The sequence below is a fragment of the Scomber japonicus genome, chromosome 6 (genome assembly GCF_027409825.1).
Source record: "Scomber japonicus isolate fScoJap1 chromosome 6, fScoJap1.pri, whole genome shotgun sequence".
Taxonomy (NCBI): Eukaryota; Metazoa; Chordata; class Actinopteri; order Scombriformes; family Scombridae; genus Scomber; species Scomber japonicus.
In genome coordinates, this window is record NC_070583.1 from 18,855,507 (window position 1) to 18,868,851 (window position 13,345).

The window sequence follows — 13,345 nt, forward strand, 5'->3', positions numbered from 1 at the left end:
TGCTGTTGCCTGCAGAGATGGTTGGTATCCGCATTAAAGCCAGTCAACAGAGAAATAACTGATAAGTGTGTAGAGCAGCGATAAAGAGATAATTACAGCAAGTTTTTACCCAGGGCTTGTTGTTTAGTTGCTAAGCTACGCAGGTGCATCATTGCATAAATAAAGAGGTGGAGTGTAAAAACAGTTTCTTGCAGGAAGAATATAATTGCTTCTCATTTTGCATTAATGACTGGAGGAGTGTGATGATTGAGGTCCATTTTAAGGTGAAGTTTTCTGCAGCCGCCTCACAGCTGCATGGTGTGCTGCTGATGACAGATTTGAGCATGCCTGCCTCTCCTGCAGTGCTCCTGTCAGTACAATCAGCCATTCTTTCTGCCTGCCCACTAAAAGCTCTCCCTCTCTCCCTCTTTCTCTCTCTGCGTGAGCAACCCCTTCAATTCTCTATCTCCCTCCTTTCATCTCTATTCACTTTGAGGACTCTGGACAACTCTTTGTGCCCCATCTCCTCTTGCCTCAACTATATCTATATATTTACCTCCCCACCTGCTTGTCTCTCTCTCTCTCTCTCTCTCACAGTCTGTCTCTCTCGCTCAGAGCCATGTGAGCTGGCGACCCTCTCAGCCCTCTCTATCCAGGCTTACCGTCCACGTGGCCTAGAGCGGATTACATTCTTGACATCACTGTGCCAGATGTTTACCACTAAAATAGACAGAACAACTAGCCTCACCACTAAGTCAAACAATGCATTTATCCTGAGATGACATCCAGTTTTCCATTTCTGCTTGAGCAGGTTCCTCTATTTTAATAGGAAAGATTTGCTTTTGCCTAATGATCTCCTCTGTTTTCTTTTTCTCTAATGTCTCTCTCTTCACTGGGAATCAGAGCTGCTGTCTTCATTAGCTTGTTTCAGGAGACTAAATTGACTAGGTTTCTCTTCTTTTCACCTCATTGCTTCCTTCCCTCCCTTAGTTTGACATTTTTTAAACGTTTTTTTAAATTCTTCCTCGTGCAGCTTCTGCCACCAGCCCTCTCAGTGAGCCGTTATGGAGATCACATAGCCGATAAGCTGCCCACTGTAACATACACATTAGCATGATTAAATTGGCCATTGCCTGTCCATTTATTAAAAGCCTCAATGTGCTGGGTGGGAGGTCTATATAGCTTGTGAGTGGAGAAGGGGAGGGATGGGATGGGTGTGCGTGTGTGTACACGGTGTGTATCGCTCACGTGTGTGTGTGTGTGTGTCTAAGCCTGACATCACTAAAGCAGAGAAGTTAATGAGGGTTGCAAGGGGTATTTCTGACACAGTGCTAGCTTTCTGCTGGGAATTTCAGGTGATGTGATGGAACGAGAGCCTGTTGAGAAGTGATAGGTGGGCGGGAAAAAGTCGGCGGTGGGCTCTGCTCTGGCAGTGGCTACACGGGAGATTTAGAGCTTAGGCGATTGTTAGACGGGGCTCAGTTTGTTTTGAACTATGGGCCTGTGTTTTCCGCGGACTGCTTTATGTGGACGCTGACTCTTTCCCCACTTTGTACTGCACTCTCAGCAGTTTAAAAGAGGAGGATTAGACACAGGAGTGTGCCTCTCTCGCTCTCGTCTGTCGGAGAACACAGCCGCCTAATCTCCCGTGCTGAGAAGAGGGGATTTGGGAGAAATGACCTGTGCTCACTTCACTTTCTCTTGCCTCTCTTCCTCTCTTACACACCAAATTTGAAAAAGAACCCCAAAAAACCCATAATGCTGCACCCTTGCTTCCGTCACTCCCACACCCGCTTTTTCATTTTCCTGCTGGATGACTCTGCTCATCAGCATGCAGCATCACGCGGCTGCTTCACAGGACCAGGCTGGCAGACAGGCAGGCAGACTTGTCAATAAAGGAACCACAGTAACAGGGCACCTCAGCAAGGCCTCCAGCCCTGTCACTGACATCTCTCTCAGCTGCCCGGAGTCCCTCAGTTAATGAGCATGTAATTGTTGAGCAAGCAAAAGAGAAATTGGGGAAGCAAAAGGGGAAAGCGGCGATGAGGTGAGAGGTGTAATAAAGACATGGCAGAGAGAGGGAGAGAGAGAGAGATAAAGAGAGAGGAAGGGGAGTGGGTGAGGGAAGCACAAGGACAGACTGTTCCAGCGAACAAAGTAGAACATAAAATAGTCAATTTGCCCTAAAATTTGTGCAGTACATTTGGCAGCGACAGAAGAGGGGGGAGGAGCACTGTATCTAAATCAGAGGGACTGTAAGGGGAATGCTGCTCAGTGGGAGCTGACATTGAGAGCGGGCAGAGAAAAACAGTCTCAAGGACAACATGGAAATATCACATTCAGTCACTACAAGGCAGCCATGAGTTGTGGTAAGGCCACTGGTTCAGGAGACCAGCCAGAGAACTACAGGAGAAAGAAGGAGACCAAGGACACGTAGCAATGTTTCCAAAAGATCTGGCAACATGACATGACAGTGGGTGACAGATGTACTGTGTGGGAATGCTAAAAGAGAGGAAAAAGTTGTTGACCTTATTATTTGACTTTGATGCCATAATTCATTGTAACATCTTTGGCTTCAATAGAGATCAAGAAGCATGATGCTACATTTTACTGGGAAAATAGATGGACCGAAAATGTATTATCAATAACAATTTCTGCTAATCATTCGAGTATGAATGTATTAAATGTATTATCACAATCATTTTTCATGATCACCGTATAGCCTACAAATGTTTATTATTGCGACAACAACCAACCCATTACAACGCAGAGGTAAGTTACAGACTGCAGCTGAGTTGGACTCTGGTCCCTGCATGCAGTGCCACCCTCCCATGACCACCCAAGCTGATTTTAAATGAATCTGTTCTCTGATTGCAGAGATCCTTGCTGCTTCTTTCTCCCCCTGCAGACACCGAGCAGTGAAGCAGAGACATAAACCACATGGCTGCATTAGCCTGTTCTGCTCCAGGCAATGCAAGGGAAGCCATCTTTACCAGGGGAAAATGATGAATGTAATGTAGATATGCTTATCTGTCATTAAGCCCTGCTCTACCCTCCCTCTGCCTCTCTGCAGAGAGGGAGGGAGGAGGGATTTCAATCAGACTAGTGGAGAACATAACATAGACTTCACAGCACACTTCACAGTAGTAGCATTCGTCTCTAAGCCTGTCGACTAAACTCTCTTTTTGTCAATCGCCTGACCTTGCTCCCCCACCTCCTGTGTCTCCCTGCAGAGTATGGCCCAAGTCAGACCTCTGCAGCATCCTGTAATTTGTCTGGGAGAGATCTCAAATCCAAATCCAAATCAGCACGATGATGGTGACTACGAGGCTGACAAACCCCTGCGCACTCGCATGACTGGGCAGCAATGTCCGACTCTCAGCTTCCAGCACCTCGATAATAGCACTGTGATGATAAATAGGCTCCTGAAACATAAGGACGGGATGTGATGAACACTGACGGGAGCTGTTATGGAGGAGGTGGAGTCCGGTGAAGACAGCTAGCTTGCTCAGAAGGCTCTATAATTAGCCCCAGAAGATCAAATGACTTTTAATGGGTTTGTCTGAAAACAGGAGACTATTTCAGATTTTCGCTTGGAGCTATATTCATATCTCATCAAACTAATGGAATTCTCTAGAGTGCTTGATTAGTTTTTATCTCAGATCAAAATGGCTGATAGAGGTGCACGGCTGCAACATTCATGAGTAGTGAAAAAAAGTGCCAATTTAGGGCACTGTTATGTATAATGGCAATGGTTGTAACACAGAATTTCCACATGATTTCAAATACCGTCCTTCAACCTGTGATGTGGCAGTGCTCAGAATTAATTGTTTGATGCAAAAAATCCGTTTCCCCATGAGTGTCTTTTAATAACTTCTCGTGACATATAATGGAAACCTCTACTGGTCATTAGTAAGAGAATTAATAAGAGATACTAAATGGATAATATCAGGGTCATAGCTCAACCACTGCCAGGTCTGGGTTGTGGGAGGCCTGGTGCAGAATGCTAAGTATGCTGCCTACAATTAGGCCCCAAAGCATGCCACACACACACACACACACACACACACACACACACACACACACACACACACACACACACACACAGCAATGAGACATGCTTGGGAAATGTCTAGTGCGGAAAAAATGAGTTAAATGATTAATCAATACGGTGATCAGCTGAAAATTAACTGATAATTTTTATACTTAATGAATCTGTTGAATCATTCAAATGATAGGATTTGCTGCTTTTCTGTATCATGACATAGTGAATGGAATATTGTATTGATCAGACAAAACAAGCAACCTGAAAAAATAATACATTTTGTGAATTTTACAGACTAAACCCCTTAATTGGTGGACCTATTATGCTTATTTCCAGCTCTATTTCATTCTGGGGCTCCACTAGAGTAGCTTTGAATAATTCAAAATTCAAAAAAATTGGCCATTTATGCAGCCCCTCTTTTCAGCCTCTGTCTCCTAACAGGCAGTCTTAGCTCCTGTCTCTTTAAGACCCCCCCTCTGTTCTGATTGGCTAGCCTCAGGAAGTCTGCTGAGGGGCAAAACGTATCAGAGTCGTGTTAAGTTACCACTGAAGCAAACCCAACATCTGCTTCACATTAAAAACTTTTAAATTACTAAATTACAGGAGACTTTTATTGTTTACAGGAAATGAATTAGCAGAGCTTCGTTAGCCGTGCTACAATGAAGTCAACACAACAACAGATATTTGAAGCTCTTTGTTCAGCAGATAATTTATGAATAATGCAGGGAGGGAAAGTACAAACAGAAACAGCCACTGTGATGATGATGTTGTTTGATGAAGAGCTACAGACAACCAGCACACCTCTAACAGCTTGTTTTACTTTGAAGTTCTGCGTCATGGAAAAACACACCCAGTGTGAGTGCCAGCACATCTCAATTCATGGCTTGGTGTGACTACCCCCAAAACAATGGTAAAACCTCATAATGTTAGTGGAGTGCAGAGTGGAACAGTGAACTTGCATATGACTATATAAAAAATCCATCATGAGCTGTCATCAACTCAGGCTGAAAATGAAAAAAACAACAACATTGGAAACCGAGTGTCTGAAGCCAGTGTTTTAGCTCACAGGGATTACTTCTTTAGCCATGGTTAATATTTGCATCCAACATTGTAACCTGTATATATTACTGAATATAAGGGAAAACATACCAGCTTAATAAACAATGAAAATAATCACAACTTGAAGTTCTGCAATTATTTGTTTTACTTCCTGATCACTACGAGGTTTTTGTTTCTGGATGATAAAACTGTAGATTGCAGTTAGTGAAGAGTATATCAAGATAAACATAGACTGATGGGAAGATAGAGCATGTGCAGCAGCTCCCTATGTGAAATATCACATATCACTGTGTCCTTTATTTCACCACTTTCTTTTTTAGATTCAGGAAATTATGAACTACAGCCAGGCTCTAACTCTCTCTCTCGCAGTTTGCTTAAATTATACACATAAACACCTCCCTCTCTTTATATCCTCTGTGAGGGCAGGGAGGAGACCTCAGATCAGGATCTAGCTCCTCATCACGCATGAACACCCCTCATTGAATTGATTATAGGGCACAAAAGTAAAAGCTTAAATACAAGCTGGGGGAAAAACTCCAAAGAGGTGAAAATGTTTGTTTCCTCTCACAAATCCAAAGCGAAACATTCTATAGCCTCTCCCCCTTTTCCTCATCCTTCTCTCGAACGTGAAATCTTTCCTTTGTTACATCTGTGTCCCTTGTGGGCCACCCTACAGGGCTGATGTTTGTCCTTGGCCACCTTCTCCTCGAGAAACTGCTGTATCAGACAGGCTGCTAACAGGGCCGTCACATAGCTTGAGTACCAGCAGCAGCAGAAGCACAGGCCTCTCTCTCTGGGGGTATACAGTTACACTGCACTGCTTCTATCTCTTACCGCTCTGACATTTTAATTTCCCCCCTCTCTCATGAGGAAGAAAAAGGATAAAATTTAAAAAATAAAAAAAGACAGGATGGACTCCTTGCCGCCCTTGGTTCCAGTCTGGATGATACCATTTCCATAACAGGCAGGGGGAAAGAGGGGATAGATATGAAGGAAGCTCAGGAAGCTCAGGAAGCAGAGAAACGGACAGGGAGGGAACTGGAACTAACATGCTCTGTTTTCCCTGGCAGCAGATAGAGTATTTGTGCAGCATTGCTCAGCAGCAAGGCAGCCTGCCAGTCATCCAGGCAACTTATCAAGGCAATACACACACACACACACACACACACACACACACACACACACTAAAACTGTGGCCACTCAGTGCTCATACCTGGCAATGCAGATAAGTTAAACATAAACCTTATCAAACAGGAATTTTTATGGCTTTTCAAATCACCACAAACAAAAACAAGCACTAAAAAAAAAGACACTGTGGCTGTGACTGTCCTCAATCCTGTCCTGAAGGATGCCGAACGTGATGCCAAGACACAAAACAAACAGTCGCCTCCTAGCATGCTGCATGCATATCCAGAGAAAAGGATAGATACACACATATACACAAAGACACACATTAAAAAAAAAAAACAGCCCTTGAGTAGTTTATTCTCTTCTTACATTCTCTCTTTTCTGGTGCAGTTGAGCATGCAAAAAGTGGGAAATAATGGTTGCCACACAGTTAAACTGGATATTTTATTCTTAGATGCCTACTTTCATTCTATTCTAGTTTGTGCACACAGAAGAAAAGGCATACAATCAGTGCACAGGCCTCGCTTGAGCCTGTGGATGACTCACTGATCTTATAAAAATGAGAGGTACACACCTGGGTAAGACAAGGAGGGGACAGCAGGCTCAGACTTCCTCACATATGGACAGGCAGGGACCAAGAAAGAGACAGACGGGGGGGCCATAGGCAGAGATACAAGTGCACTATAACTCATAGATAGACCGCTAAATATTTTATTAATGAGAAGAAAAACCCAAGCAGCGAGAGTGAGTCACAGAGCCACAGGGAGACACACACAAACAGGCAGAGCAGAAAGGGGTGATAGGGTTTAACCCACCTACGATGACTTCCTACTCATTCTCAATCAGAAAATACATTAAAACATAAAGTCTAAAATGGCTGAGCTCCTTTCAAAAGGGATTAAAGGGGTATGTTTTTGTCTACTGAACTTGCCAGAGTGTAGAGTCACTCTCAGCACTATTACAGGAAGAGAGGCGCTCACAGCACAATACAGCAAGCCGTTTGCACTTCAGGCTATGCATTCCTGAGCACTCTGGCATATAAACTGACAAAAGGAATTCTCATGCAGCCGTTAGGTGCCTGGCTATTGTTGAAACCACTCAGACTCAGGTGTAGTGGCGTTCACCTTGGCTGTGTGTACATGAGTAGGATTGTCAAGGCTGTACAGATTGGCCTACATATGGCAGAAGGCTTGGTGCAACTTAAGCGATGTGCAGCCATGAGTGTGTCTATTTGAACCCAGTCACTCCGCGCCAAGTCCCCACCACCCAGGATCTCTCACTGAGAAAAATTGACTAAATATGTGATGAGCTGGGCTGTAAGAGGATTCCAGCGCAAACACAGACACACACACACACACACACACACACACACACACACATATTTCGAAGGCATACACAGATACACAAACACACATTTTCCAGTTGCAAAAAAAAGGAGGCAACTCTGCTCACTTGGGATAATTAGAGCGTACGCAGAGCCTGGGAGACAAAGCCTGGCATCGTGAGAACAAGGCTCGCCTGATGAGGCTTCTCTATTTAAATCCCCGGGATGAGCTGAGAGTGTGTCTGTCGATGGAATCGCTCCAGGAGACATGCACGGGCTTGGAAGGAAGAAACAGCCAAGGCGGTGAAAGGAAGATGGAGAAACAGACAGAGATAAAAAATAAAAAAAACTGTAGAAGTAGCAAGTGGCAGGAAGGTATCTTTAAGGAAATGAAAGGATGGAGAATGAGGGCTTAGATTCAATTAGATATCCCTACTGTTAGTCATAGGCGTTGTTGACACCTGGTATGAAAATGCATCTTGGGTGATCCCATCACAGGTGAACTACTTTAAGTACAGATGTGAATGCACCCATGACACACAGAGGTGGTCTGGGCCGCATTTAGCCAGGTTTTTTTAGTAGTGTGTAAATGGATGTCCTCTGCATAAGTGAAGGTATGTACTCATTTGTGCAGCAACAACGTCAAATGTAGAACATCAAGAAGAAGCCACATCAACAAGCAATATGGATATTTGTGGATGGAGTACACATGAAAAAATGCTGTCCGATTTCCTTTTTGGCTGAAGAATGTTGCACACTAAGATCTTGCAAACTTCTTCTTTTAATTTGCAGCAGTCTAGGCAGGGGAAGAAACAACAAAAGGCATTTGATCTTTGTAAATGGAAATGATGTGTTTATTATATGTGTTTATTTGCATATAGAGTGAAGAGGTGAGATCTAAGCACAAGTCACTCGAGACACATGTGGAGAAGCATATTAATGCCATGTGTCCACTTATGATCAGATCACCCACGACGCATATTAATGAAAGGTGTGAACAGGGCCACGGAGCACAGATCAGACTTTAATAATCGTCCGACATCGCTGATATTACACACAGGTGACTCACTGCTTTTCTGTGCAACTTTGAAGGTGGTTTGCCTCTGCAGGGCATGGAAATGAGGATTTGATTTGAGTGTGTGGGAGAGTGGGGGAGTAAACTGACTGAGCGTATGAGCAGGCAGAGAAGGGTAGGGCTCTGGGATTAGTACCTTTCCCTTTGCAGATCTATAAGCACCCAGTGTTTCTTGTCGCTAAGAGGATTCACAGGGATACGGGGGCTGTCCCAAGAATTGAAAGCAAAGGTTTTACGTGCTAATCTACAAATTCAAGGACGAGTGAGGTGGATTCTCGGCTGATGGAGCACATGCCTTCAACTTGATTGACGTGGCAGAACGTGGAGGTCAAAGAGGCAATCTTTACAGCTTAGAAGAGAGAGAAGAAACTGCTCACCCAAGACTTTAACAGTACTCTGCCACCCACAACGATGTATTGAGAGATCATTATCAAATACTGATTGTTGTTTTGGGGCTTTTTCAGGCGTGAAACATCGGCAGCAGTCTGCCTCTGCTCTCATCTCTCCTCTGTATCTTGATCATCTTTGTATGTCAACGACACCCTGGGCTGTCCCGGCTTTTCAGGGGCACACAAAAGACCCTCATAGGGAATTATTCAGCCCTTTTAACGGACGGCTGCATAGCACCCGCCCCGACAATCACAGCCAACTGGGAGCATTCATTCACATGCAATTGTTCACTATCAGCCCATATCGAGAGCAAACAGAGGCATAGAAGCACACAGGAGCACTCCTTAATATCTACACTCACTTACAAACACACAGTCAGACACGCACACAGACTTTAGATGATAAGAGGAAAAATGCTGCTGCAAGAGGACTGCAACCAAAGAGCAATAAGTACAGCACCAGTCTTTTTCTTCTTCTTCTGGTTATACTGAAACAGATTTTTTTTCTTACCTCTCCCTGTGCACAAGTATCTAGCATTTCTGCACTTCTGTGGTTTGAATCTGCTTGTCCACAACTCGATGGCCACTCTGACTTAAACATGTTTGCAAACAGGCCAGCCTGCATTTCTTATAAAACAACTTCTTTTCCACAGTAGCTAATTCCTGCCTTGAATTAAGACATGTGTTGATACACTAGTAGTAGTAGTGGTGGAAGGAAAACAAGATTTTTTCCCCCCATTTTATGACAGGCCCAAAAATTTGATGCTGTGTTACATAACACACTGCCATGTTCACATTGTGTTTTATGGCTGTGGTAATCTCTTCTTGCTTAACTCAACTGAGAATGAAATGTACTCAATGCATTAACTGTTCCAGATATTCTGTATTCCCCTATTCCAGTTGGAGGGATATCAGCAAATGCCTCAGTGTGATGCAATTCTCTGGGTAAACCTGCTATTTGGTTTTAGCCTTGGTCTTTTTTCTAAATGAGCTCCAGAGAAGATACAGCTGCTCACTCTGGACTGTCCACAAGCAAGTGAAAAACTGAAATCAAATCTTGCCCATTGAGCTTTTTTTGGATACAATGTAATAAAGGTTTTAAATTATAAGCAAGATACAGAGAGTAAAGAGCAAGAAATCACTGGGGTAAAACTCCTTTTATGAAGCCACAGCAGAGTGTAAAACCTGTGACACAGAAATGCTCAGATGAGAGGGAGGAGGGAGGACACAGCTGAAGAAACAAAAGCCCACAATCTGGCTCTCTCACAGGTATCTGACAAAAGCAAACCGTTTACACAGCTGAAGTATCTGGATAATCCCAAAACATTTAAAGAGGAGGAACTGTGAAACAAGAGGGCCAGTCTGCAGCAACGACAACCACAATACACAAAGAGAGCAGGAACAATGGAAGGTGAGAGGAGGACGAGAGGGAATAAACGGTCTCTGACCACCGAGGCCTGGATGGTGAGCGTGTCTCGCAGGAGATATTCTCCATCTCGTAAATTCAAGCTCAAGGTCCAGGGGAGCGTGTGCAGTCAGCATGACGGCACAGCAATATCTGCCTCAGTGTGTCCACAAAGCTCATCAGCAGGGCTCGGTCTACACACACCAGCAGCTTCACTGACAAACAACTCCACAGCAGCCGGTGCTGTCCAAGTACTGACATGGTTCAAACAACTGAGAATCACACAGGGAAAGACCACACAGCTTTGGTTTCATTACTGGGCAAGCCACTAGGCACTTAAATGTTTAAATTGGTGCTTGAAGGAAGTAGGACTTTGTGGATGGGTAATCATTTGTTTAAGTCAACTAAAATGTGTTTCTTTAAATGCTATTTTAGATTTATATAGTTATCACTTTGGGGTTTTGGTTGGCTCTTCCATTTCTTCAACCTTAAAGCTGTGCTCAGTTGTGTATACTCACATGTTTATTGTCACTTCAGTACTTAGTCACTGGTTTCCTGCAGGCACTATTTGGAGGCAAAAACTGACACTGATGACCACATTCTATCTATGTGATGATTTACAGCAAATAAAAATACTGTATAAAACAAAGACAGCCCTGATTAAACCACAGGAATCATCAACATAGGCCCCTCAGTCAAGGCGCACAGCGGTCACCATAAATTTCTCAATTTAATCTGCCTGACTGATCAGGAAAATTCATTGATTTCATCCATTAATCATCTCAAGAGAGTCTGTACAGTATCGATCAGCACGTCTGTGTGGTAAGGAAGGTTGACTGAGGAGGCAATCATTGCAGAGGGGACAGGTCTTTGTAGAGCTACGTGCAGCAGCATAGATTTGGTTGGGGACATAATAACCATTATTTCCCTCCACACAATGCCAGTCAATACTGCCTCAAAATGGCTGAGGTTTTGTCGCAAATGCAGGAGAGAGAAACATTCCCTGATAACCACTTTGTACAGCGCACAACAGTACCAGGAGGAGACGTCTTGTTAAAATGTTTTGTCATGCTTGCTTCAACAGTGAGCAGGAGGACTTGTGTTTACCCTCTGAGGGGATGGTGGGTGTTTGGTCTGTTTGCTCTTAAAATGGGTGCATTGTTATCCGATGACACACATACACGTCTAACACTGCAGACATCAGTGTCTGTGGATAGTAACCGGTGAGGCAGCTGGAAAATGGGACATCAGGTAGGTTATGGAGCATGTGCATGTGTGAGTGGATGTGTTTGTACAGGAGGACCTACATGAAGGCCATTTGGATCTAACAAATGGACTTCTGTGCAGTATTTAAGCAGTTCAAACTGTGCTACGGACCAACCTGTCAAAATAAGCCATTCAAAGACAGACTGTGTTGATTAAGGACAGGCACCTGTCTGCATCACCAGGTCTGATGTCAGAGGAGCCCATCCTGTTCAACACAGGAGAGGTTAGAGTTTATATACCAAGATTAAAGATTTCCCTCTCTCTTATTAGAGTATATAATACACACGCACACATGGTGGACATGACTATCAAGTACAACCGATAGTATATTGTTTGCAAAGGTCCTCTGTGTCCCCAAAGGCCTGACAAAGCGCCAGTTGTCTTTCATTTGATCTCTGCAGCAAACCCCGCTAGTATCATTCCTGTTACAGCACCTTCCCCACATTGTTCAACTCCCACCAACAAACTGTAACCAGTGCTCAAGAATGAGGTCGAGACTGACCTGAAAGCGAGCTCATACATATTTGAGACGATCTAGATTTTATATCAGTCTTTATGACCACGCTTCAAGGCTGTAAAACTATTAAGACACACGTAACCTGTTATTTAAATACTCATATTATGACTCGAGAAAATCAATCTGATCATTTCCGCTACGTGTGTGTGGAAATCCGTCTGTGCCAAAAGTAGTCAGAGCCTAATAAATAATTTTTACAGTCACATCAAGCGAGATAAAATGTGTTTAGACGATCAGCAGTGATTAGCCAAAAATGCCTCATGTGTAGGGAGGGCAAAAATATGGGCCGAAATGATTTTTATTTACCATGCGCAAAGCACTCTTGTGTTTTAAACCAAGTCAGACAAGCATGGAACCTCATAAATCACATAAAACATTTCAGACTTACATACCTCAATATAGCCGGCCAGCGCTGGAACCACAATGCCCAAAATAAGGACAGATATCGCTGGGACTGAACCCATCTTCTCGGGTTATGCTACTGTAAATAACTTATATCCTGGGAGCTATATTGGAAAGGTGGGTGTCCGGGAGAATAAACAGCAAACCAAGTCCTGGGAATAATCTGTTAATCTTTCCCGATGAACGAGACGAGTCCTGCTCCGCTTGTTTTGTTACCCGAGCCGGAGAGAAAATGTTGGAGGGGACTGCGCGTCGGTCTCCTCTGGAAATGTGGACTGTGTCTGTGGCGCGGCTGCTCTGCCTCTGCTGCCTCCTCCCTCCTCTACTTCCCCTGTTACGCACACAGCACAGCGCACTGCGCCACCAGGCGACCGGCTGCACTAAACCTTAATCCAACTTTTTTAAAAATGTTAGCCTATATCAAATTTGATACTTTTCATTGTATATAAATCTATTTGGTTTGCCTGTAATTATATGTATGTTTAGGTATGCTATTTAAAACACTTTGAATTGCCTTCTTAAAATGTGCTGTACAAATAAACAAAACTTTATTTTGTCTAAAACAGCGAATAGTATATATATTTTACTTTATTACATTTATTTTACATTATAGCTTCAAGATTTAACATAGTAGTAGTAACAGACTGGTCACAAATCAATGGAAAAAAACAGTACAGGTCTGAATGCTTGACCCATACAGTGAGGGGATCCAGTGGTTCTGGTATGCTGTAGGGAAACTGGAATTATTTGGGTCCA

At 43.6% G+C, this 13,345-nt stretch overlaps 1 protein-coding gene across 2 annotated transcripts in view; it reads right to left on the reverse strand.

Annotated features, from left to right (window-relative positions):
• The window catches only part of aplp2 (amyloid beta (A4) precursor-like protein 2), a 52,836-nt gene extending 39,991 nt beyond the window's left edge, over positions 1-12,845 (reverse strand). For both annotated transcript variants that reach the window (XM_053320521.1, XM_053320520.1), the window contains exon 1: positions 12,580-12,845. In XM_053320521.1, coding sequence (XP_053176496.1) covers positions 12,580-12,651 — 72 coding nt within the window. In that variant the 5' untranslated portion in view covers positions 12,652-12,845. The remainder of the gene's footprint in view (positions 1-12,579) is intronic.
• Between the last annotated feature and the right edge of the window lie 500 nt (positions 12,846-13,345).